The sequence below is a fragment of the Pteropus medius genome, unplaced genomic scaffold (assembly GCF_902729225.1).
Source record: "Pteropus medius unplaced genomic scaffold, Ma_sr-lr_union100, whole genome shotgun sequence".
In the NCBI taxonomy this organism is placed as follows: domain Eukaryota; kingdom Metazoa; phylum Chordata; class Mammalia; order Chiroptera; family Pteropodidae; genus Pteropus; species Pteropus medius.
Window position 1 is genome coordinate 5,363,103 of NW_024350924.1, and position 24,300 is coordinate 5,387,402.

Below are 24,300 nucleotides of genomic sequence, written 5' to 3' on the forward strand. Positions count from 1 at the left end.
CAGATTACAGAAGTGGAAGTTGGCTGTTAGCATATCTTTGCCCGGAACAACACCCTTAATTAACAAGTAAATGGATTACAGAAGCAGATATTGGCCATTTTCATATCTTATACAATACACTTCCTAAACCACACACAAGCAAGTAGGACAACTTCTGGTATCTAAAGATATTTCTTCCCTGTAGCTGACTTAGCTAGTTGGCTCACTTGAAAATTTTCCACCCTTAACAGTAATAACATCAATTTACATTTTGTAGCCTTCCTGTATATTTTCTTCCGTGAGATTTTCTTTCTTTACTATCCTCATATTTCAGATACTTAAGCTTAAACCCTGTCTACTCAGCCCTGTGAGATTAGTGTCTCCTGCATGGTGACCTGGTCTGAAGCGAATTGATTGTGACCTAAAATGAAATTAAACAGACACTGCTCTTTGAAAGCATCTGTGACCTACTTCATAAAAAGGGGTGTGGGAGTATCCTTTTATTCTACCTTTTTTTACTGTTAAATATATGGTCCATACTGATGAAAACTTAGTTTCGTAGCGTCGAGTGTAATTATATCCATCATTTTTACTTGTAAGTTGCAGAAACAGACACTTTAAAACTTTTTATTTAACTCCACACTGTTTTATTTTAAAGAGCCCCCATGAGGCCGGAGGTTCTACCTGATTGTGTGTTCACCCGTATATTCTCAGCCCCCATCGCAGTGTCCACACGTCACAGTGACTCAGGAAATAAAGTGTTTTTTTGAAGGGAAGGAGGAAGGAATTCAGCCAGCAAGCAAGGTTCCCAGTGCAGCTTTCTCTGCTGGATGATGCACAGCAGGGGGCTGTGCCCTCCTCTTTTGGAACATGTTGACTACTTCAGTGTCTGTTACTCAGCACCTGGAATCTCACCCCTTCTGTAGAGTCTTCATTCTCGGTTACCTTTCCTTTGGGGCAGTTTTGGTGTAAGAGACTGAGAACAATAGAGTCATTGAGTCAGGTAAGCAAACCAGAGCCTGCAGTCAAACATCATATGCCTTTTAGTCACCTTTAATCTTTGCCTTTGAAATATTTTTCTCCTTCTTTGTTTTACTGTTTCTAATTGAAATCTTTATTCTACAGCCACAATACCAAAACGACTACCTGGTTGGATCCTCGTCTTTGTAAGAAAGCCAAAGCCCCTGAAGACTGTGAAGATGGAGGTAGAGTCAGACACTTTTTCTACCATAAGTATTTTCTTAATCTTTTCTTGCTCTTTTCATCTAGATAAATAGATTTTTCCAAACTCCTAAGCAAACCGTAATGCACATACGCATATACGCAGTGGGTAGACAGAATAATCAGCCGACTCTGGTAATTTTGTCATTGCATCTAATTTTATGAGAGACTTTCTCTCTTTGAGGATTACACAATTAAATCTTTTAAAAATAATTAATAAAAATAAATTTGCACCCCCGATTTTTATATTTGTTTTAAAGACAGACTTTAAAAATTCTAAATAAATATTTAAATAAATTTGGTGCATTTTCAACCACTGGGTCAGTCCATTATGCCTGTTGAGCCTTCAAAAATATATTTAATTATCACTAGGATAGATATGCTGGTATCTGTGGCTTATTCTTAGCCATTTACAGGAGCGTTAGAAACTCAGAATCTTTAAACCCCCTACCCCACACACAATTTTTACTGCTTAGTAGAAAAATTCTCTGAGAATCATTAGATAATAATGCTTATCTGTCTTGTGTATTATGGGTTCTGTTTAATGGTTTAGTTTTATAAATAAGTATAGAATTGACCCCCAACCAAAATTATTAGCTACGCCTTCTTGAATACAGGGTACAGATGAATAAAATTTGCATTCTTTTTGTATCACTCATCAGAAATTATTTAACTTGGTTAAAAAAAGTAAGTGTTTTAGAATGAGGTTCAGATAGTCCTATAGATTGAATTCTAATCTATAAAAATAATTAAACAATTTACACATATTTTGTTTGACATGATTACAATATTAAAATTTTCTTCTAAGAACAAACAATTGAAAAATGGAATTATTTAAAATTCTACTTGCAACATTTTAAAAAGTTAGATGCCTTGGAGCAAACCTCCTGAAAGATGTGGAAGTCCTATATACTAAAAACTACTAAGCATCACTGAAAGAAATTAATGAAGACCTAAAATGAAGAGATATACTATGTTCATAGATGGGGTGACACAATATTGTTAATGATATTCATTCTTTCTAAATTGGCATTTAGATTAAACACAACCCAAATCAAAATCCTAAAAGTTTGTTTTAAAGAAAATGACAGACAGATTCTAAAATATATATGTAAATACAAAGGCTCTAGTTAGCCAATCTTACAAAAGATTGAAGGACTTAGGCTACATATTTGAAGACATACTATAAAACTACAATAATCATGACAGTGTGGTTTTGACATAAAGGTAGACAAATAGATCAATGGAACAAGATAGGAAATCAAGAAATAGTTGTATACATATGTGGTATCTTACTCTGCAGCCTAGGTACCAAGTCAGTTCAATGAAGGGAGGAAAATCTCTTTAAGAAATGGTGCTGAAACAACTGGATATTCATAAGCAAAAATGAACATCAACTATATCTCACTCCATACACAAAAATTTCAGGTGGATCAAAGACCAAATCATAAAAGCAAGAACCCTAAAGCTTTTAGAAGAAAACTTAGGAGAGTATCTTGATGACTCTGGGACCAGTAAAGATGAGGAGAAACAGTAACCTTTGTACATCACTGAACAGAATGTAAAATGGTACAACTGCTTTGGAAACAGTTTGACAGTTTCTTGAAAGGTTAAATATAAATTTGCCTTATCACCCAGCAATTCCTCTCCTAGATATCTACCCAAGAGGAATGAAAACATATAGCTACACAAAGACTAACGTGCAAATATTCATAGTAGCGCTGTTCATAATAGCTAAACAGTGGAAACAGCCAAATGTCCATTGACCAATGAAAGGATAAATAAAATGTGGTATAATCATGCAGTGGAATACTATTCAGCAATAAAAATAAGTGATATACTGTATATGCTACAACATAAATGAAACTCAAAAATGTTATGCTAAGTGAAAGAAACTAGACACAAAAGACCAGCTATTACATGATTCCGTTCATACGAAATGTCTGGAATAAGCAAATCTGTAGAGACAAAGTAGATTAGTGGTTACCTGGCTCAGAGGATGGGAATAGAGATTAATTATAAATGGCAAAGGAATCTTTTTGGGGTGATGGCAGTGTTCTAAAACTAGATTGTGGTGATGGTTGCACAACTCAGTAAATTAAAAATTTTGAACTGTACACTTAAAACAGATGAATTGTATGATATGTAAATCATACCTCAATAACGTTATTTTTTTTAAATGGCCAAAGGACTTGATCAGACAGTTCACAAAAGATAAAAGAACAACCAATAAGAACATGAAAGGTGCTTATCACTACAGGGACATGCCTTGTACACCCCTTAGAACAGCTTAAGTCAAATAACATTGACAACACCAAAGACTGGTGAGATTGTAGAGGAACTGGAACTTTCTCTTGTTGGTGGAGATGTCAAATTATGTGAACCCTTTGGAGAACTTTTGGCAGTTTCCTATGGAGTATTGTCTCAAGAGAAATGAAAACGCATGTTCCCAGACTTTCCCTGAGGGTCATAATATCCTTATTCATCATGGCTCAAACCCAGGAACATCCCACATACCCATCAACAGGAGAATGGATAAACAATGTGTGGTATATTCATACAATGAAATACTACTCAATGAAAAGAAAAAATGTTGATAACATTCAACAACACGAATGAATCTCAAAAATGTTGTTGGATCAAAGAAGTCAGACACAAAAGAATAGTACAAATATCTATTATTTAAAGTTTGAGAACAGGCAGATTCATCTGTGTAGATAGAAGTCAGAAAATGAGGGGTGAGAAAGGAAGTGGGGTGAAATGAAATAATTCTCTGGAACAATGGTTATATTCTCTTTCTTTGGGGTAGCAGTTACACAGGTACATGAGATTACCAAAACTCATGCTTTCTAATTGAACAAGCACTTAACATTGATTTTTAGATCATCAAATGAGCGCTTAAGATCTGTGCGTTTTGTTGTCTATAAATTATACCTCAAGAAATAATTTTTAAAATCTTTTTTTTTAAACATACTTCTCTTGTCTGTAAGGCTTTCAGCAATAAGTTCTTTATGATGATATCAGCTACTGTAAAGGTAAACTAGAATATATGATAATATAGAATTTGACTTTTGAAAGCTTATGAATGTGATATTAGTCTTCTCAGGCATATCTCTTTTGCTGGCATCCTTTTTCCTGCCCACTAAGTGTTTCAATTCAATTCTCTGCCATTTCCTGTTTTCTCTGTAGAGCGTCTTTATTTTCCTAGCTTTAACTCTGTTCTAAATTCTATTTCTGTATTTCCTACAGACTTTCCTGTTGATTGTCCTCCTAGCACTACAAATAAACATATTTAAAACTAAATTTAACATTTTTCTCCTCAGCCCACCCCTTTCTGTCATTGATACCATCCTCGTAATCATCCGGGCCCTCTGCTCTTGCTCTATTCCCTATATAGTTTCCAATCCCTGTTGTTCTTTCTTTTTTTATATCTTGCCAATATATCACTATGAAAAGTTTTCAACATACAAATTATAGAATTTTACAGTGAATTCACATCTACTCACCATTGAGATGATACAGTGAATATTTTGATATATTTGCTTTTTCACATAGCTGTTTGTCCATCTATCCTATTCTACAGTTACTTTTCCAGTCCATCCCTTATAACAAAATGCTGGCAACTCAAACTGTCTTTGGTGTACAGGAAGAAAATGTTAGAACTTATTTTTTATGTTTCTATTGGGGAAAAAAGTAAGCTTCTCTACTATTTTACATGCACATTGGCAATGGCAGTTTTACTCATTCGATATGTCAGATTATCACATACACTACCCAAGAGCGTCTTGAGGGAAGCCTGGACGTGGCACTGTGCCCAATTAAGTGGATTCAAAGACTCCGTTCCAAAGTTTTAATCCACACAAAATTGAAATGTGGCTTAAAAAGTTTCACAAAGACACTACCAATTGAAGATAAAATAAATATACAGGCGCAAGCTAACAATAAAAAAACGGCAGAACGGACAGTTTCTGTGTCATCCTTTCACTTTTAAAACCACGTTGAGGTAAAATAGTAATTGTTTTTCAGTCTTCATCTCCTTTTTAAATTTGTATTTTGTATATGCTTTATTCAGTACATATTAGTAGAGTAGTACATATATTTAGGAATAAATATGTATCTGTTCAAATTTTTTACTGAGAAGGCTGTATGATCAAAACACTTTGGCTACTCTGCCTATTGATCTTTCTAAAATACAACTGCTTTCATACCTCTCCCTTGCTCAGATACCTGTAATGGCTTCCCGCTGTCAGCAGAATAGTCTAGACTCCTTGGTGAAGTATTGAAGATTTTTTTCTGTAATTGAACCATATTCTGTATTTCTTTTTCAAAGTATTTTCATGTCATAAATATAACATATTTTTGTCTTTGCCTTTGCTGTATGCCCATTTATGTGCCAGGAACCAGCCTCGTTCCTTCTAAGCTCACATCTAAAGTATAATTTCTTTGTAGCCTCCTCTGTCATTCTCTCCTAGGTCAGAATTAGGTATTCTGTCCTCTGTGTAATGGCATATGTTTATTGTAACACTAACTATATTGCATTGTAACTAGATACCTAAACTCTGTAAGAGCAATGATTTTGTCTTACTCGTCTGTATATGCCTTCAGTAGAGACTGACGTGTTTGGAAGGAGGGAAGATGGACAGGAAGGAAAGAAGCTACTCTACCCCCAGATTATCTTGATCATCCTTTTCGAAAATATTTTTTTGGTGTCTTCAAAGTTCTGGAGTGAGGCAATAAATAATAAGCCTGTCTTCATTCACTAGTTTGGAGTCAGTAGAGAGGAAATAAGACAGAGGAAACAGAGAGATGAGGTTAGAATGCCAGCTGACAAGTGAGCGTGGCTTTGGCTCTGCATCTGAGTCCACTAGCATGTTACCCCTGCGGGAGGCAGACTTAGACGTTCCGTCTCTGGGCTCTGGGCTCCTCTGCAGACCTCCTTCCATAGGGCAGACATGGTACAGACCAGACCAGACCGCATCCTCTCTGCAGGCAGGTCGACACCCACAACAGTGAGATAACCCAGGAGGCTTTGAACTAAGTGTATTAAATTCATTCTCTAAAACTCAGCAGTCAGATAAGACATTCCTTTCTCCCTTGGAGAAGCAAGGGAAGGGCCTCAGAAAAACTGGAAATGTTTCTCGCATTTTTTTTCCCCTCTATGGAAATTTGAAAAATTGGTTGAGTGTGTCCCCCTAATGCTCTTACTATTAAGGGTGACTGTAAGCTTTGATTAGCTCAGGACTAACCCAACTTATTCCTGTTGTCCCAGCATAATTATTAATAGTGCCCCCTTTAATCTCAAAAGTAGACAATACATTACATAGTCATCCTAGTATAGCTTTCTTAAGGTAGAGCAAACAAAGCTGCACTCAGTGTTCTAGGTATGTTAAAATGGTTTGAATATAAGGGCTGCTCTCCTGCCCCACACTGGGTATGTCTTCCTGATATCACCTGTACTCACCTGTGATGGGGACCCCACAATTTGGAACCTTGGGCCTACTTGTTTTATGCCCAGCCAGCCTTTACCCCTTTTGCAGTATACTTTGTTTCCTCCCTGAATGGGGGTGGAACGGGGTGGTTAACGCTACACTAGGCTATTTCCATACAAACTACACCACATCTGACTTGCATTGGTGTTCTCCACAGTGCTTTGCACAGAGTAGGTGCTCAAAAGGGATAATAATACTACTTTAAAGGTAAGTTTTTACAGTTAAGATATTCTTTGCATTCTGCTGAACATTTAAGATCGTCGAGAAAAACCTTACAATTTCTAAAACTGGCCCTTACCTCCCTTCTTCGGATGTTCAGAACCCAATTGTGTTTTTATATTGTATCTAATGGTTTAATTGACGTATTTATCTTTCGTTCAAATAAAATAGTGTTTTGGTTGAATAGTTATCTTAAAAATGCATTAGGAATCCAGTTTACTCTCAACTCACCCTTTTTATGATGAAAGAAAGATTAAATTGTTAGTAAAGGCGTTTTAACAAGAATGCGGAGAATGTGGAGAGCTCACAGGAGTTTGGAGCTCAGAGAATGATGAAAAAAAATTGTCAGCCGAATAGAGCTCCACGATGAGGAAACAATGGTAATTCGTATATTTAAATGAGAAGAATCTTATTTGGGGTAGAAGAAAGAAAGAAAGCTAAACTCGTGGGCTTTAGAACCAACCAGCTACTTGCTATACCAGAAATAGTTTTGCCTTTTGAAATCAACTTCTGGGAGGGATGCTTTAGCTTCTCACAGGAAAATAATGGTTAGGTCTTTCCTATCTCAAGGGTAAATAAACAGTTTCTCTTGACCCTACTCCTCCCCATAGTTGTCATGCTGTCTTTTTCACAACCAAGTTTCAAACAAAACAAAACAAAACCCTCAAGGACGCCATCTCCTGTTTTATTCTTTAATACCACGACCACAGTACGTCGACTTTCGCCCTGGACCTTTCCAGTGAAACTGCTTTTCTTAAGGTTACCAGGAACGTTCTGATTGCCGAACTCGGTGGACCCTTCACAGCCCTCATCTTTCATCCTGACAGCTCTGCAAGGCACTCCTTAGCGCTGACCATGGTCTCCTCTTCTGTCTTTCGACACCAGTCCCCCTGACCGTCCTTACTTGCTCTGCTTGTTCCCTAAATCGTTAATGCTCCAGTGGTTCTGTTCTCTGCCTTTTTTTCATCCCAGTTTGTCTAGGTAATCTTTCTGACGCTGTGGCTTTACAGCGTCTCCCCAACCCTTGACTTCCTACATTTCCCTTCTGAGGATCAGGTCCAGAATCCTAAGAGACCGATAAGATGGTCTCTACCACGGTATTGCACAGGCCCCTTGACTGTAACACTCCCCAAACTGAGCTAAATCTTTTGCATACCTTCCATTCCTGCCTTCAGCAAGGGACATCCCATCCTCCCAGTTCCTTGAGCTAAAAACTAGTTCTCATCCTCACCTTTTCCTCACCTTCTCTTGAGTGACCACTGGTACTAGGCACTTTTTACATATTATCTATCTCTAAATCCAAATCAATACCTTCTTCCTATTCTCACAGCTATGTTCATAGCAGGTATTTACCAAATATTGGATGAGTTTTTGTATTTGTATCATCTTCATGCCAGAAGCGCCGTTACCTGGAACTCGCCTTGGCCTCTTCCCCTCTATTCCTCCCTCCATCTTCACATTAGTCTCTCAGCCCCGTCACGTTGACATCCCTTATCTCCGTTATCCATTCCTTCTCTTCATTGCCACCACCAGGGCCTTAGTTCTAGCATTCATAATCTCTTATCTAGGCTATTAATGATTTCCTTGTCTGTCTGCCTTTATTCTTACTCCACTCCGTGTATTTCATTCTCTGTTACTGCTGCCCATAATCTTTCTCAAATTTAAGTGTGTCAAAGTCCAGCCTAATCAGTTCCATCATCATCATCAAAATACAGCTCAAACGCCAGAAACGTGGTTCAGCGCTTGCTTAGGAGACAAGCACCTTGCATACAGCCGTCACTTCAGCCCTCACGCGTTATTTGTAATCACTGAAAACGCCAGGCATTTTTTAATACATCCATGCTCTCCGATCTGGCTGGATGGCCTCCCTCTCCCCGACCCAAACTCATCCTTTAAGACAGTTCAAACATCACCCTCTTCTAGAAGGCTTTCCTGGCGGCTGCTTCTACCAGGCAGTCGAAGGCAGCATTCTGCACTCCCGCACAAAGCTCGTGTTTGTCTTCACTGTATCATTTCTCTCTTCTGTCTTCCTGTTTCGACTGTGAGCCCCTTGAGGTCAAGAACTGTTTCTGCTTTTTATTTTGACATAATGAAGAAGGAAAGAGAAAGAGAAGGAAGGGGGCGGGGGAAAGGAAGAAAAGGAAAAATCGATAAGTGAATTGACCCACTGGTTAGTGTATAAAACTGCTAGGTATTTTAGTCTTGCTTTTATTACCTTTATTTAAATGGGCAAATAATAATCACTTCTTTATCTACATTAATCTGCCTTGCAAAAAACTGGCTAATGGTATCACCAGTAAGAGTTTAAAGTGATCGTGTAAAGTAACATGTAAGATGAATTACCAGTTTGTTTATTCTCCCTAAAGAAAGGGCTATCCTTTATCTGTTAGTTGCTAACTGCTTTAAGTGCTCACTAAAATGCTGAATTAATTTCCGTGTTAACACTGAAATATATGTTGATCTTTTATCTTTATTAAGTCTTAATATATCCTCAGTGAATTTTTTCAGATATTAAATAGAATGTTTCTCTATAGTACCTTCGGTTCTCCAAACTTTTTTGAAGACAAAAGCGTAAATTCAGTCGTGATGCAGTGGTACAATTAATTCATCCTTATGCAGCACCATTCAATTCCCGTGCTAGTTCAAGGAAATTTCTATTAAGGGGAAAAAATCTCTTTTGCAGGAGATCTTAATGATAATGCTTTGGTGATATTATTATAGAGCCTTTTTTCAGATATAATCCAATACTCCTTTCCATGTAGCAGTTGCTTGGTTATAAAATTTCATACCTACTTAATTGATGGTCGTTTGCTCGGTAGCTGTGGAGGATCAAAGGGAACTGAAGTGTATCTCAGTTCTCCGTTTTATAGTTTTCACCCATTAGTTACTTTTCAACTATTCTCATCTTTTTCACCTCAGACATCTCAATCAGGTCCTTCAAAAGAAAAGCGCAAAACTCACCAACCTTCAAAACCACCAGTCCATCATATATACACACGCAGAAAAATATGCAGGAGAAAAGGAGGTGGTGATTCAGAGCTTTTCATCAAGAGGCTAGTCATCTCTTCCCTTCTTTTATTCTGAATGTGGAAGAAGAATTTTTATTAGGGCATAAGAATTTGTTATACTTACAAAGTTGATACATCATAACTGTAGCTAACTGATATAAAATTAAATACATTCTAAGCCTATTTGTTGTCTAGTATACATCATTTGTATACGTGCGTGTTTCAGCATAGCAGAAAAACACTAAAAGAAACTGAAAATAAAAGTATGGGTCATCATAGTGTACAGCTGTGGGTTTTTAAAAAATTCTTTCTTGCTGGGCTCTTATGTGTAATTGACAGCACTAAAACCACCTGCTAGGAACATTCCTGCCAACTTAATCCATGTCTGATTAATAAAATGATTCCTAAGCAGCCTTACCTTGGAAAACCGAGTGGGAGGAAAAAGAGGATTCTTGATAGGGTCAGTTTATGTTGGAAAGAACAGTTTATGTCGGAAAACCTTCCATTTTCCAGGTTGTATTGTATCCGTCAGTTACATGGAATAAATAGTATATAATAATCTTATGTAAGCTATTCTTTTGTTATTATACACAAGTATGGGTTCTACATAGACACTGGTAGTTAAATTTTCCCAGTTAATGCAGGGGAAGTTAGGTATTAGGTTTTAAGCAACTCTAGGTTGCCCACTTGAAATGGCAAAAAGCCAAGGCTGGACTGCCCTCTGGGGCGAAGTAGGTTGGAATGTGATAGAAATAATTGACGAATCTTATGTGTAATAGTGCAAAGCTTCACAAACAGCTGCTTGTGTTGGACTGCAGGGTGAGTGTCTCGTGTCAGTGTTATCCAGCTTTTTAAATGAGGGACAGTGGTCCCCCCATCCGCGATTTCGTTTTCGCCATTTCAGTTACCCACAGTCACTGTCCAGAAACATTAAATGGAAAATTCCAGAAATAATTCATAAGCTTTAAATTTTGCATTGTTTTGAGCAGTGCGATGAAACCTGGGACATGACTCACCCCTTTGTCCAGCGGGTGCATGCTGTGCACGCTACCAGCCCGTCCGTCATTTAGCGGCTGCCCTCGTGATCAGATCAGTTGTAGCAATAACATAGTGTTTATGTTCAAACGATCCTTATTTTACTCAGTAATGGCCCCAAAGTACAAGAGTAGTGATTCTGGCAATTCAGATATGCCAGACGGAAGCCATAAAGTGCTTCCTTTAAGCGAAGAGGTGTGTATGTATACGATAAAAAGAGTGTATATAACGGCCATGCCACCCTGAACGTGCCCGATCTCGTCTGATCTCGGAAGCTAAGCAGGTTCGGGCCTGGTTAGTACTTGGATGGGAGACCACCTTAGAATACCAGGTGCTATAGGCATTAAAAAAAAAAAAAAAGAATGTATATAGGGTTTGCTACTACTCACCGTTTCAGGCATCTATTGGGAAACTTTGTACATATCTCCCAAGGAATGCGGGGGGAGGGGACTACTCTATGCCAGATGAATTTTTAAATAATTAGCATGATTATGGCTTGAGATTCAGATAAGCGCCTTTGAGTTTAATGTCATGTTTTGTTCTGAGTACTTGCTGAGACACTGGCTATTGAAGAAGCTACTCAGACTCAAATGGTGTTTGTTCTTTGAAAGTAGCCCTCAGCTTTCTGTTTATCTCCCAAATATTAGTAAAATGAAATAAAAGACACTTAAATTCACTCACTGGCAATTCTTTTCTGTTGGTTTCGAATCTGGAATTTCACTCAATTATTATTATTATTATTTTTTTTTTTTACAGAACTTCCTTATGGCTGGGAGAAAATAGAAGACCCTCAGTATGGGACCTACTATGTCGAGTAAGTCTGTCACCTTACTAAATAGTCCCCCAAATGTTTTGCTTTCATTCTGCAGCCTTAGGGAATACTGAATACAGCACTCGATGCTTGTGCAGTCCAGCTTTCAAGGTTTTTCCATGCGGGGAATGAGACGATAGGGGCCCGAGCCTTTATTTCACTGACTCTGGGCTTCCTGGATGTTGGCTTTGAAGTAAATATAGAGAGCTGGAGAGAAGTTGCCCGGATGATTGATGGCTGGAGATGGTATCCTTACTACAGCCTCAACAGAGAAAAGTGCTAGATAGAAAACTGTGAAATGAGGGCACTGGACTAGATGAACTATTAAGGTCACTCCAGCACTACAGCTGTAAGGCTCCGGAAGCATCGAAAGAACTTTAAGGGCAGTGTACCATGTGACTCAGTTTTGAAGTGTATGATTAAAAGTGTTCTCTCTTTTAAGGAGTTAATGAAGGAAAACTTAGTAATTTTAGGGGGGTGTGAAAGTCGCTTCTTACACAGCTGTTATGGTTAAATTTAAAGATAAATATATGTTGGCGTAGAGTGCCGAGCACCTGCCTATGTTAGCCAGAGAAATTAGGATAATGCCAACATCTAGTTTTTCTTTCCCTTTTCTTCATTTATTTTATTGCTGCATTGTTATGACCATTGGGTTTGCTTTCTTTTCAAGTGCTGTAGATAGAATTTTGATCTCAGGCATCTCGTACCAGGCAGATAGTTGCATCGGAAATGTTACTATTTACCTGGAAACTAGGAGTCTGACCCTATTGCCCAGGTAGTGAAGGCAAAATGATACTATTACCTGGAAAAATAGCAGACATGAGAACCTTCTAGTTTTATGATTGCTTGTTAATTTTTTATCACTTAGTATAAACAAGTGCCACTTCCTGGTATTTATCTCTAAAGTAGGTATGTCTGAGTCTACGGACATGCCACCTCGAACGTGCCGGATCTCGTCTGATGTCGGAAGCTAAGCAGGGTCGGGCCTAGTTAGTACTTGGATGGGGGAGCACCTAGGTGCTATAGTCTTTATTCTGATGTGGAGGCTGTTCCTTGAGTCACTGTTTAGAGAGATTTTTAGAATGATTTCTTAAAAACTAACTTGTATTTTAAGAAAATGACTCGGTTTGACTCTTAGGTGTATAACTTTACTGTATCAATGTTTTGGTTCCTTTGAAAGGCTCTGCTAATCTTATTTCCATTGTACTATATAATATCTTGCTGATATTGTGATGTGAAAACTATACACATCTTTGGTTATTTTTTTCTAAAGCATATTTAGTTAAAATAATAATTTTTCTCCCTAGTAGTTTAGGCTCTTTAAATTGGGCTTCAGTCAGTTTAACGTACCGTGGACACTGCTGAAGGTTTCTGAGATAACGATGCTCATTCTCTCATTGTCCGTTCCAAGTGAATTTGAATACACGGTCAAGAGGTGAAAGTCATTTGCCTATTTTAAAATCTTGGGCTAAATGATCTGGTTTTCATTAGGCAAGGACATTATATTGAAGCAACTTCAGGGCGAATCCTGAAGTCACCTGCTCTCAGTTGTCATGGAGGTGTGTGAAACAGCCCGCATTGGAGGCAACAGTGGCAGCAACGACAGGCTTTGGTGTGATCGTTCCCAGGACGAGCTCATTTTACAGGAGGGTAATTTATTAGATTAAGGAAGAGCAGGCTGTCCTCAAGATGCACATTAGCAGGGAGTCAGCTGAGCTGTGGAATGTGGCCGGGTTCCCAGATCAGTTAGGTTTGGAGGCTCTACCGCAGTTATCTGCAGTGAGTTTACTGATGGAGATAAAAAGCTGTTACTTGAATGGCTACTCTCTGGCTTTCTTAGTTTGTCAAACCAGATGGCACGATGATTGCTCTTGGCAGGAGACTCGTGGTAGTAACACCAACTGCAATGGCAGTTTTTCTTTGTAAGTATTTAATTCAGAGGATGAGCTTCTGAAATGGATTGATTTATTTTTTAAAAATAAAATTGGTCCAAAAATTTCATGGCAGGCCTTCCATAAGAATGCTTATATATATTTTGGAGAAATGTTGTCTTATTGTATTGCAGTAAATGTCTGGGTGCACTTAGGTGACCAAGTCAAAATATACATCTGCTTTAAAATGGCAAATCCTTCATGAAGGAATAATGATTTTGTTTGCTGAGATGAATTTTTAAAATCTTCATGTTATACACAGAATTTTAATGCAGATGAGATCCCAAATTACGTATTATATATTTAATCTTGCTCGTCTGCTACCCTCGTTTAATTTTTCTTATAATCTACAATCTCTCTTCCTATAGTTATACAGAAAACAAAATCTGTTACGTCTTAATAATAACGTGGATATAAGTAAATGAAAAGGAGGAGAGTGTTTTTACTTTTTTTTTGTTTTGTTTTTTGGGTGGCATTTTAATATAGATAGTCTAAGGTGACAGATGCAATTACTCCCTTCGCTAAAATCTTATATTCTTTTGTCTAAGAATTTTCAAGAAAAGGATTACTCATTTGCATACTTCTATTCTCTTCTCCCACACATTATAAAGAGTATAAATACAAATTACTACTTTTTATGTCCCACTGCCTGGGTGGCAAAGTGACTCATTCTAGCCGATGACATTAAAGAGAGCCAAGGTTCTTTCTAAGCAGGTTTATTCTTTTTTAAGTGTCAGTTTCTAGTTATTTTATTTTTTAAAGATTATGTAAAATGTCAGTACCTACTAATTTTTTAGAATAGTACCTAAGTTAACACCAAAGATCTTCATTTTCACAGAGGCTTAAACAATTCACTCAATTGATAAGATGACCCCTCGTAGTAAGGAGCAGAAGCATACTTGAGTTTTGCGACATCAGAACCCAAAGACTGTCAAGGAGAACTTGCCATATTTAGAGCTCTGAAGCTAAGTAACTGCATCCGTCACAGGGTTAACAATGCTAGACATTTAAACGACATCGAGAAACCTAGCATACCTTGCTCTGAGGGGTTTGTTTTGTCCCTGTTGTCCCCGCCTCCACCACCACCGTTAAAGTTCTCAATGGCCAGTTATGTGAAGATTTGGTAATACTCAGCCCATCTAAAGACAGTCATCATCTGAAATTCTGTTGATTTGATGTTCAATTTTGGTATTCATGAATGTCACTTCTTGCTAAAATAGACTCTAGTGGAAAATGCATATCATTTGGCTGAAGTACACGTTTGTACTATGGAAGTGTTAGAACATAATTCCCATCGCTTCTGTGTTAGACCTAGCTGTGGTCTTAAACACTTGTTGTACAACAGTTGCATTCTTAGCCAACTTCCAGTTGCCAGAACGACCGATGCTCTGCTCCCTCTGTAGAACTTATCTTGCCCACAGTGTATTGACCACTGTTGGCCAATCGCTTACCGTCTGTCTCCCCATGCTTTTCTGCTTTTCCCCACAGACGTGTATGCTTTCCAAGAGTCAATGTGACTGTTCCCAAATCAGAAATGCCAGTTGAACTTATGTTGTAATTACTAAATTCATGCGATTATTATATAATTATGAAGAAATTTAAGTGTAGAAGAGTTCTGTGATATAATTTGATAAAAGCTAATCTCTTAGTTGCTGCTATATCGATGCGGGTGAGTCATTTGGAAAAGTAACAGTAAAATTCTAGACTTCTGTACTCAGATTTCTTCAGAAGTGTCTTTACAGCTGCTTCATTTTAGAGAAACAAAACCCTCCAACCACTAACTGCCTTTAAAAAAATTAGTTACCAACGATTCTTATTGTATTAGATATGAGGGCTTCTGCTACAGTTTTGAAAAAGTATTGGCTATATTGGGTACATTTATAAAGAAGCTATAGCGAACGCTTCAGCAGCTTTCACTTCTAGGAATCTGTGGGCTTTTCTTAGTTGCCAGAAGCCCTTTCACTATGCCCTGTCAGCTTCTTTGTATTCCTTAGCCTAGAGATAATATATTTGTCCCTTTAACTATGGTGATGGAATGGTATGATAGTCTATTTTAAGATAATGTAACTCTTTCATCTTAAACTGAAATGCATTTTTTTCTACATTTTACAGTCACCTTAACCAGAAAACCCAGTTTGAAAATCCAGTGGAAGAAGCCAAAAGGAAAAAGCAGTTAGGACAGGCTGATACTGGGTCTTCAAAACCAGGTAGAACTTTTGCCTCAATCTTTACTTCTAAGGATAACTTGTAAAAATTAAAAATAAAAAGAGTAACTTATGCAATTCACATGCCGAATTAATAAAAGTGAGTTTGAACTTTTTATTGTTGGGGCTTTGAAATTCATCAGAGAATGTCTAAATTTTGTCCCTGTAAAGATAGGACTAATCTTAATAAAACATTGGGACATCTTGAGAAGACTGAGATGTTTCTCAGGCTGCTTCAATAGAAAGTATGAAATCGTTGGGAGAAGGGATTAAATGTTCTTGTTATGGGTTTGAGGTTTTGATTTGAAGATCACGTTGTTCCCTAATGTTCAAGGCCAGACCTGTATCTCTCGCTCATTATGAGCTCCTCCTAATCTAACTGCTTTGGTCTAATGTCAGTGATCATTCAGGATTCTTCATGAACCGATGTGAACAAATACTACATCAGTCTACCATATTTTTGCCTACGTCATCGATTCTCAGATGGGATGGTAGGGTATTAGTAATATCAGAAACATTTTAAAAATAGATAGGTTCTGAGATTTTGATGAGTCTAGCCATATGTATTTTGAAAAATCTACCCAGAAATTTCTTACATTCTACTCACCCCTCCCCTCGTCCATCTCTCGTTAATAACCAGGTGTCTGTATGGCCATAAGTGTAGTATTGGAGTAGACCCCCATCTGTGTTGTCCATGAAAGAGTTCTTTCTTAGAGCTCTTCCTCAAAAACATAGTCCCCTCACTTAAGTTTTGTATTTGATTTAGCAAACACTTATTAGTTTAACAAATATTCTTGAGCATCTACCAGATGCCCAGTGCTTCGCTAGGTACATGGCATTAAAAACAGATCAGGAATAAGACAGGTTTTGCCCTCAAGAGTTCCCGGTCTAATATAGGAGACAAATGATTGCAATACATGGTGACAGGTGCCATCCTTGAATGGTAGTTAAATATTCAAGGGGTGGAGTGGGTTTGGATCCCCGATGTGTGACCTTGGATGAGCTCCCTAAACTCTTGGTGTCTCTGTGTCCTCACCTATAAAATAGGAATGACAGCACTTACCTTCTAAGGTAGTTCTGAGTATGCAAATTAATACATGTAAAGTGCTTACAATGGTGTCTGGCAAATGGTGACCGATAAATAATAGATTTCATTGTTATTAATAGAGACAGAAAAGGTACAATGGTGGCATAGAGGAGGGAGTGCTCAGCTCTGCTCTTGGAGAAATTCAAGAGGGCAGGGGAACTTTCAAAGCAGACGACACATTTGAGCTGAGTCTCGAAGTGACAGGAAAAGTTAAGTCAGACAGATAGGAATTTTAGAGGAGCAAGAAGACATACCAGGAAGCAGGAACAGAATGTATAAGACCACAGATGCATGAAATGATGGTCCAGGAACCGGAGAGCAGGTGGGAGTGGCTAGAGCGTAGGGTGTCTGTGGGCTAGTGACAGGAGATGAGGTTGTAGTGGCAGGCAGCCGTGAGAAGAAATGAATTTTAAAAAGTTGACCGTGTGTGTCATGTTGCTGTGAAGTCAAGAAAGGTGAAGATTGGAACGTGTACATTGGGTTTGACAACATGAACGTCGTGTCACTCTGGCAAGTGCTAGTGGAGAGCGAAGTGACATTGCAGCAGATTGAAGAGGGAATGGGAGGCGAAGAAGTGGGAACGGCGGGTGCGGCCAGCTGCGTGGAGAGCTTTGACTGAGGGACGGTAGACGGAGGATGTTTACTGGAGAGAAGAATCCCCATTTCACACGTAAGGAGACTGAAACTTTAATGAAGATTACGCCTTTTACTTGGAATCATAATGAGTGTCAAGCCAGACTTTGAACCTGGCTTACAGACTTTAAATGCAGAGTTCTTTGTATCACGTGCCCGCATGCCCGTCTTCCATGGCAAACATCGGGAGAGAACTTCTCTCCGATACTAAACTCTGAGCTCCCTGAGGGCAGGGACCGTGTGTTTTAAGAATCTAAATAACTGAGCACTCTCCTAAGAGCTGGGCATTAAAGGGAGACTAATAACTCAGTACCTGTCTCTCTGCAGCTCACAATTCAGGCAGAGAAACAGATATATAATTTAAGTAAAGTATAATAATAGTAACGTTTGAAACAAAGGAGAGAGGAATTACATCTGACTATGAGAGGGCAAGAAGGGCTTTCTCGAAGCGACGGAGCTCTGCTAGTCCTTGAAGAATAATGGCTACGTTTATTGAGATACCGAGTCAGGTCCTGAATCGGATGCTTTATATGCATCATCTCATTTAAGTCTCACAATATTTCTGCAAGGTTATTAATGCTCTTTTCCCCATTCAGATATCTTGCCGGCATCAAATTATAATTGTCTCATGCTTCCATCCCAAGCATATACTTGCCACAGGGACAAAATACCCAAATCCGTGAGCCAGGGAACCTCCTCACTTAGACTGTGTGTATGTGTTTTGCTTATCAACATTTCTCGAGCCACTTACATTTGCCAGGCACCGTTTCTTATGCTTTCTATGCATTGCCTAGTTTAATTCCTGTAACCATCCCATGCATTAAGTACAATTATCCCCGTTTAGAGATAAGGCAACTGAGTTGAAATGGTTAAGTAACATTCTGAGATCGCTCAACTAAATCACAAAGCTTGGATTTAAAATCAGGATTGCTAGACTGAGAGACTGTTTCTTTGTTCCTCTCTTAGTCTCACTTTTCTATGTTTAATTCTGATAAAACCTACTTCCGACCAACTCTTAATGGGCTTTGGCTGTTTTATTGATACTTTACAAAAGTGAGTGTCCCCCTTTAGCGTTTGCACATCTGGGATCTCATCCGTTATATCCCGATTTTCTAAGCCCTCAGAAGCCAGTCTTATTCCAGTATTCATGGGGTCTAGAGCGTGGGAGAGTGAACCAGGTAACCGGAAATATATCAATATTTGACATAAAAACAAGAAAGCTACATTTCTCCAATGATATTGTCCCCCGAGTCTTTGTCTAGGTAGACAGTCAACAAACGACCCTATCTACAATCTGGTACTGATATAATCAACTTATATATCTGAATGGGCTTTGAACTTGTCAGTTAAATACTTTTTTAATATAAAGTGTTATCTTGTCCAGAGTCAGATTGCTAGTTTGAGTGTCCGAGACTCAACAGGAGCTCAGGAGTTCACGGCGGCGTCACCACAAGCAGGGGGACTGGCCAAACAAAATGATATTTCCTGTGGTCGGTGTTTCCAGGGCAGCCCTGCCTCTTGAGGGAGCTACTTGCATACTGTACGGTGTGTACAACCAGCTGGAGCACCCCAAGAATTGCTCCCTTCTAACTGGCAACAAGCTTGAACGCTTACCTGCTGGAACACTTAGTGCTAAGAGCAGCGGCAGCAGATACACGTAAATAACCGGGCTTGATGCTAGTGCTGAATGCGAGCTAAGTATGAAACGAGCCACTCTGTTCATTTAAGTCATTAGAGAAATGGCATCAGAACCACAGTGAGATATCATCCAACTGAACAAAATGGCTATAACCGAAATGGCAGACAGTCACAAGTGCTGGCAAGGATGAGAAGAAATTGGAGCCCTCATATGCTGTCAGTGGACAAGGAAAATGGTGCAGCCACTTTGCAAAAGTTTGGCAGTTCCTCATAATGTTAGACATAGTTATGATATGTTTATGGTAACCTGCAGTCCCACTCCTAGTATATACCTAAGAGGAATGAAAATATACGTCTGCACAAAACCTTGGACGTGAACGTTCATAGCAACATTATTCATTATAGCCAGAAAGTGGAAACGACCAGCATCCAAACGCATGCTAACATATGCTAAATGTATGCTAATAAACGCATACATAAAATGTGATATATCTATGCAGTGGAATATTATTTGGGAATAGAAAGAAATAAAGTACTAACACATGCTACAACACAGATGAACCTCGGAAACATTATGCTAAGTGAAAGAAGCCATTCAAAAGACCACATTATTATGTGATTCCATTTATATGAAATGTCCCGATTTGGGCAAATTTATAGACAGAGGTAGATTAGAGGGTGCCAAAGACGCGGATGTGAGTGCAGGTTGGGAAGAAAGGGGGACTGACTGCTAATGGCCCTGGGGATTTCTCTTTTGAGAAAGGAGAAAGTTTTCTAAGATTGGATTGTGGCGATGGTTGCATCACCTTGATTTATATACACTTTAAATGGCTGAATTCTGTCATCTGTGAATTATATCTCAGTAGAACTGTTACAAAATATTTGGCAGAAAATTTTAAACCATCTTTTAAAAAGTTAATTTAAACTGTGTTTCGTAAATCATAAATCTGTACCATTCAGTCCTCTCAAAGTAAAAGACTCTGGGGAAGAGAAAGGAGTCGTTATTTGTATATATGGGTCACTCTTAGTTCTAGGATCATCTAGCCTCTAAAAACAGACTTTTCAATGGAGCCGTGTCTTTTTCTTCCTAAAGGAGCCACTAAACATGAGTGAAAAGGAAGTAATGGGCAACTGTTTACTGAGTTTAGTGGTTCTCCTTTCCTCAGACATAAATTAAAGGCTGCAGAGAACCTGAGTTGTGAATTCTAAGTTCTTCATATATTCTCTTTCGTAAGTTTGGGACAGTTGTCTTCATCTCGCTAGTAGAGCATTTTCTACCTAGAGTTCAGTAGATGCTTATTCTGATGAAATGAACAGCTGAGTGAGTGTCTGAGACTTTCAAGAATTGAGTAACAAACATTGTCCTTCCCATTTTGACTTCTTATAAGGGACTCTTTGGGGCGAGAGAAAGTAGGTACCAACAAGGCAATGAGGAGGAGATAAAGTAGGTGCTTTTACCTTTCAAATATCATAGGAGAGTCCTATAAAAGAGAAATGACTCGTTACTTAAGGGTTTTTCAGTGATTTAATTTGCGAATTTAAATTCTGACTGTTCCATAACATTGGATTCTAATTTTTCTTCTTTATGGTTTGTTAATGTAAGGTATATAGACTCTTGAATATTGGCTTCGAGGGCTGTATTCACTGAAATTACTTTTGTTCTCAAACCCATTTCTCATTCTGGCACAGATATGGAAAAATCTCACTTTACTCGAGATCCATCCCAGCTGAAAGGTGTCCTCGTTCGAGCATCACTGAAAAAAAGCGCGATGGGATTCGGTTTCACCATCATTGGTGGAGACAGGCCCGATGAGTTCCTACAAGTGAAGCACGTCCTGAAGGACGGCCCCGCAGCACAGGACGGGAAAATCGCTCCAGGTAACCAGGTGTTCAGAATTCCCTGGAAACCAAAACTATAGCGAAAGGATATATATATTTACATATCATAAATATATATGTGTATGTTGTATAGAGAGAGAGAGGGAGAACTAAATTATACAACTGAAGGAGAGTCCTGTATTTAAATAGTTCATCCTTTAAATTAAGCGCATACTAGTCTTGAGGAAGGGCCATCTTTACAAATAAGTGGAAACAGAGAAAAGATAAAATGTATTAATTTTTGAATAGTTTGTATAATTTCGAGAAAGCTCTTTGGCTGTACTAAGGTAAAGCCTTATGAACCATCTCCGAACACTATTTGATTGTTTGGTTTTCTTTGATTATGTAGGGTACTTTTGGAGCCATCTAACATTTACCTTTAATCCATTTGAAAAATGATCCATTGCGATGTTTATAGTGATTGACCAAACGCAGTTATATCCCACAATTCTTTCCCGTCTAGTTTGTTTGTTTCCTTAGTCTCACTGGTTATTAGTAAAATTAAGCAGCTATGTTAAGAATTTTAGACACAAATATTATCATTCCTACAGCTGTAGCTGTATAAATTTCTTTTTTATAATATAGATACAGATTTGCCTAAAACTGTTATCTAATTTACATAGCAATGCAATGCTTCCATGAAAATTTGGGGAACTTTAACCAAGGAAGAGGGAGTCAAAACTTTGTTTCTAATTAGTCTAATTTGTCTGTATCTTCTTAGATTATGGAACAAATTTCCTCAGACTAACATTCGTTTTTAAATACCACGCATGTTGATTTTTTTAAAGCCTACGTACAATCAGAACAAATTAAAGCACTTTTATTTGGCAATAACCTTTTAAATGATTATATTCAAATGAAAGCAACAAATGGATGAGACAGCAGACGACACATTTTAAAAGTTAGGGCTGCATTGAAAAAATACACAACTGATGACTGTGTAGTAGTGATTCTGCAGCCAAAGTGGTCATAATAAAGGTAAAATCGAGGAAGCAAAACCAACTTTTCCAAGATCAGTTTAGCTTTGTCGTGTCTCAATAATGTTCTCTACCTGTGTCAGATTTTTTCGTTGCTTTTTCTCCTTTTGAAATCTGAATTACAGCAAATTGAAACTCTCTACAGAAAGGAGCTAAAAGAAAATCTGTTCATAACAGCATTATTCCTGTTAGCCCTACATTATGAATTTTTAACTACATTGAATCAGTGGCTTCTTAAAAATCAAGAAACAAGGTGGCGTGTAAAGATTACCTGTTCGTACAAGCAGCCGGTGAAGTTACTCGCTCTTCTTACTCGCTGCGGTGTGCCTAGCTTTGTACAGCCACGTAGGTATGACTCAGAGGATGTACCAACAATGATATGAATTTGCAGTTACTTTTTGTATGATTCGCTTGAGCTCGAAGTCATAAATCTTTTCTACAAAGATAGTTAAGACATTATATATTATATATATATATATATTCTTTTTAGAGAAGAGTCACAGAAGGAAGAATAACATGTCTGTTCAAACTATCTTTTCAGCAGTTAATGAATAGTAAAAGGTGTCCAGAATTCAAATTTAGGAGCTGAATTTAAGTTATCTTTGTCTCCCCCAGCAAAAAAAAAAAATGAACTTATTTGGTGGTTTGAATATTTTTCACATGATTATCTTTTACCAGGCGACGTCATTGTGGACATCAACAGCAGCTGCGTCCTTGGTCACACCCATGCAGATGTCGTGCAGATGTTTCAGTTGGTACCAGTCAACCAGTACGTAAACCTCACTTTATGTCGCGGTTACCCACTCCCCGATGACAGCGAGGATCCTGCTGTGGATATTCTTGCTGTTACTCCTGTAATCAACGGACAGCCGCTGAGCAAGGGCGAGGCGGGCATGAATACTCAGGATTTTAAGTCGGGAGCAGCGATTCTCGACCAGAATGGAAAACCAGGACACATGTTGGTGAGCGATCGCCTCAGTGGACCATCAGATCCAAGCGAGCAGAGAGCATCCATGGCATCATCAGGCAACTCCCAGCCCGAACTAGTGACTGTCCCTCTGATTAAGGGACCTAAAGGCTTTGGGTTTGCAATCGCCGACAGCCCAACCGGACAGAAGGTGAAGATGATATTGGATAGTCAGTGGTGTCCAGGCCTACAGAAAGGGGATATAATTAAGGAAATTTACCATCAAAATGTGCAGAATTTAACACATCTCCAAGTGGTAGAGGTGCTAAAGCAGTTTCCAGTAGGTGCAGATGTACCGTTGCTCATCTTGCGAGGAGGTGAGTAAAAGCACGAGGAAGAATCTTCACTGTTTATGCATTTACATCTGTTAATTGTCCTTCTTTTCACAAGTCAGAATGTCTTCCCAGGAGACCTAACTGGCAATTACCGTGTATTTTCCTTACGGTTCTGTCTGACTGCTTCCCTATGCAGTATCTTTTACAGCAGGTTTTTTTTTTTTTTAGTTATTAATGATTTCATTCATATACGTTATAGATTGCTATCCCTCTGTGTTCTAAAAAGAATCTGATTTATGGCTTTAACGATAAGAGAGTCACACTGAGAAGTAGCATTGTGCTACTTCAGATGAAATATATCCTCTTAATTTCATTTTCTCTGTTGATGACAACAGTAGAAATTGACTCTTTCCATCACTGGTACTTCATCTGGACCTCTATAAGATGTTTAAAAGAGCTAGCATCTCTGCAAAGAAGTGAAATGTGAAATGGTGTGTTAATCTGTGAAAGCAATCATGAAAGCTTGTGCCCATAAAGCTTTTATCTTAAGCTTTAATGTCTGTCCATAAATGTTAATTAAACCCCTCAGTGCTCATGTGAAATATAATTTTTATTTTCCAAGGTCATCAACTAATATGGACTGCTCTCAGACGTTATGAATCTAGTTCTAAGAACTGATCACAAAGTTTGCATTTTAATTGGCTTTCTTAAATTCATACTTAGGGATAACTAGTATTTTAAAGACTGAAATTTGGCCCTTCACTCTTTTATCTCTTCGGCTTTTAGTGTTCATTTTTGAGGCAAATGAGCAGTTTAACTTCATTGGGACTTTTTTTTTTTTTTGGTAGTCTCATTTCTTTGAACTATTTTTGTTTCTTCTCTGGGTGATATGTTAGAATGTGCTCAGAGCAAGGTGAAAATCTCTTTGTGAGTGCTGGAGTTATCCAG

The 24,300-nt window shown here is 38.3% G+C and overlaps 1 protein-coding gene and 1 pseudogene across 2 annotated transcripts in view; both read left to right on the plus strand.

The window, feature by feature from the left end:
* Positions 1–24,300, plus strand: part of MAGI3 (membrane associated guanylate kinase, WW and PDZ domain containing 3) — a 176,985-nt gene that overhangs the window by 122,652 nt on the left and 30,033 nt on the right. For both annotated transcript variants that reach the window (XM_039841229.1, XM_039841230.1), the window contains exons 6-10: positions 1,105–1,184; positions 11,708–11,765; positions 15,806–15,900; positions 20,945–21,133; positions 22,789–23,394. In XM_039841229.1, coding sequence (XP_039697163.1) covers positions 1,105–1,184; positions 11,708–11,765; positions 15,806–15,900; positions 20,945–21,133; positions 22,789–23,394 — 1,028 coding nt within the window. The remainder of the gene's footprint in view (positions 1–1,104; positions 1,185–11,707; positions 11,766–15,805; positions 15,901–20,944; positions 21,134–22,788; positions 23,395–24,300) is intronic.
* On the plus strand, positions 11,176–11,294 carry LOC120585351 (uncharacterized; annotated as a pseudogene).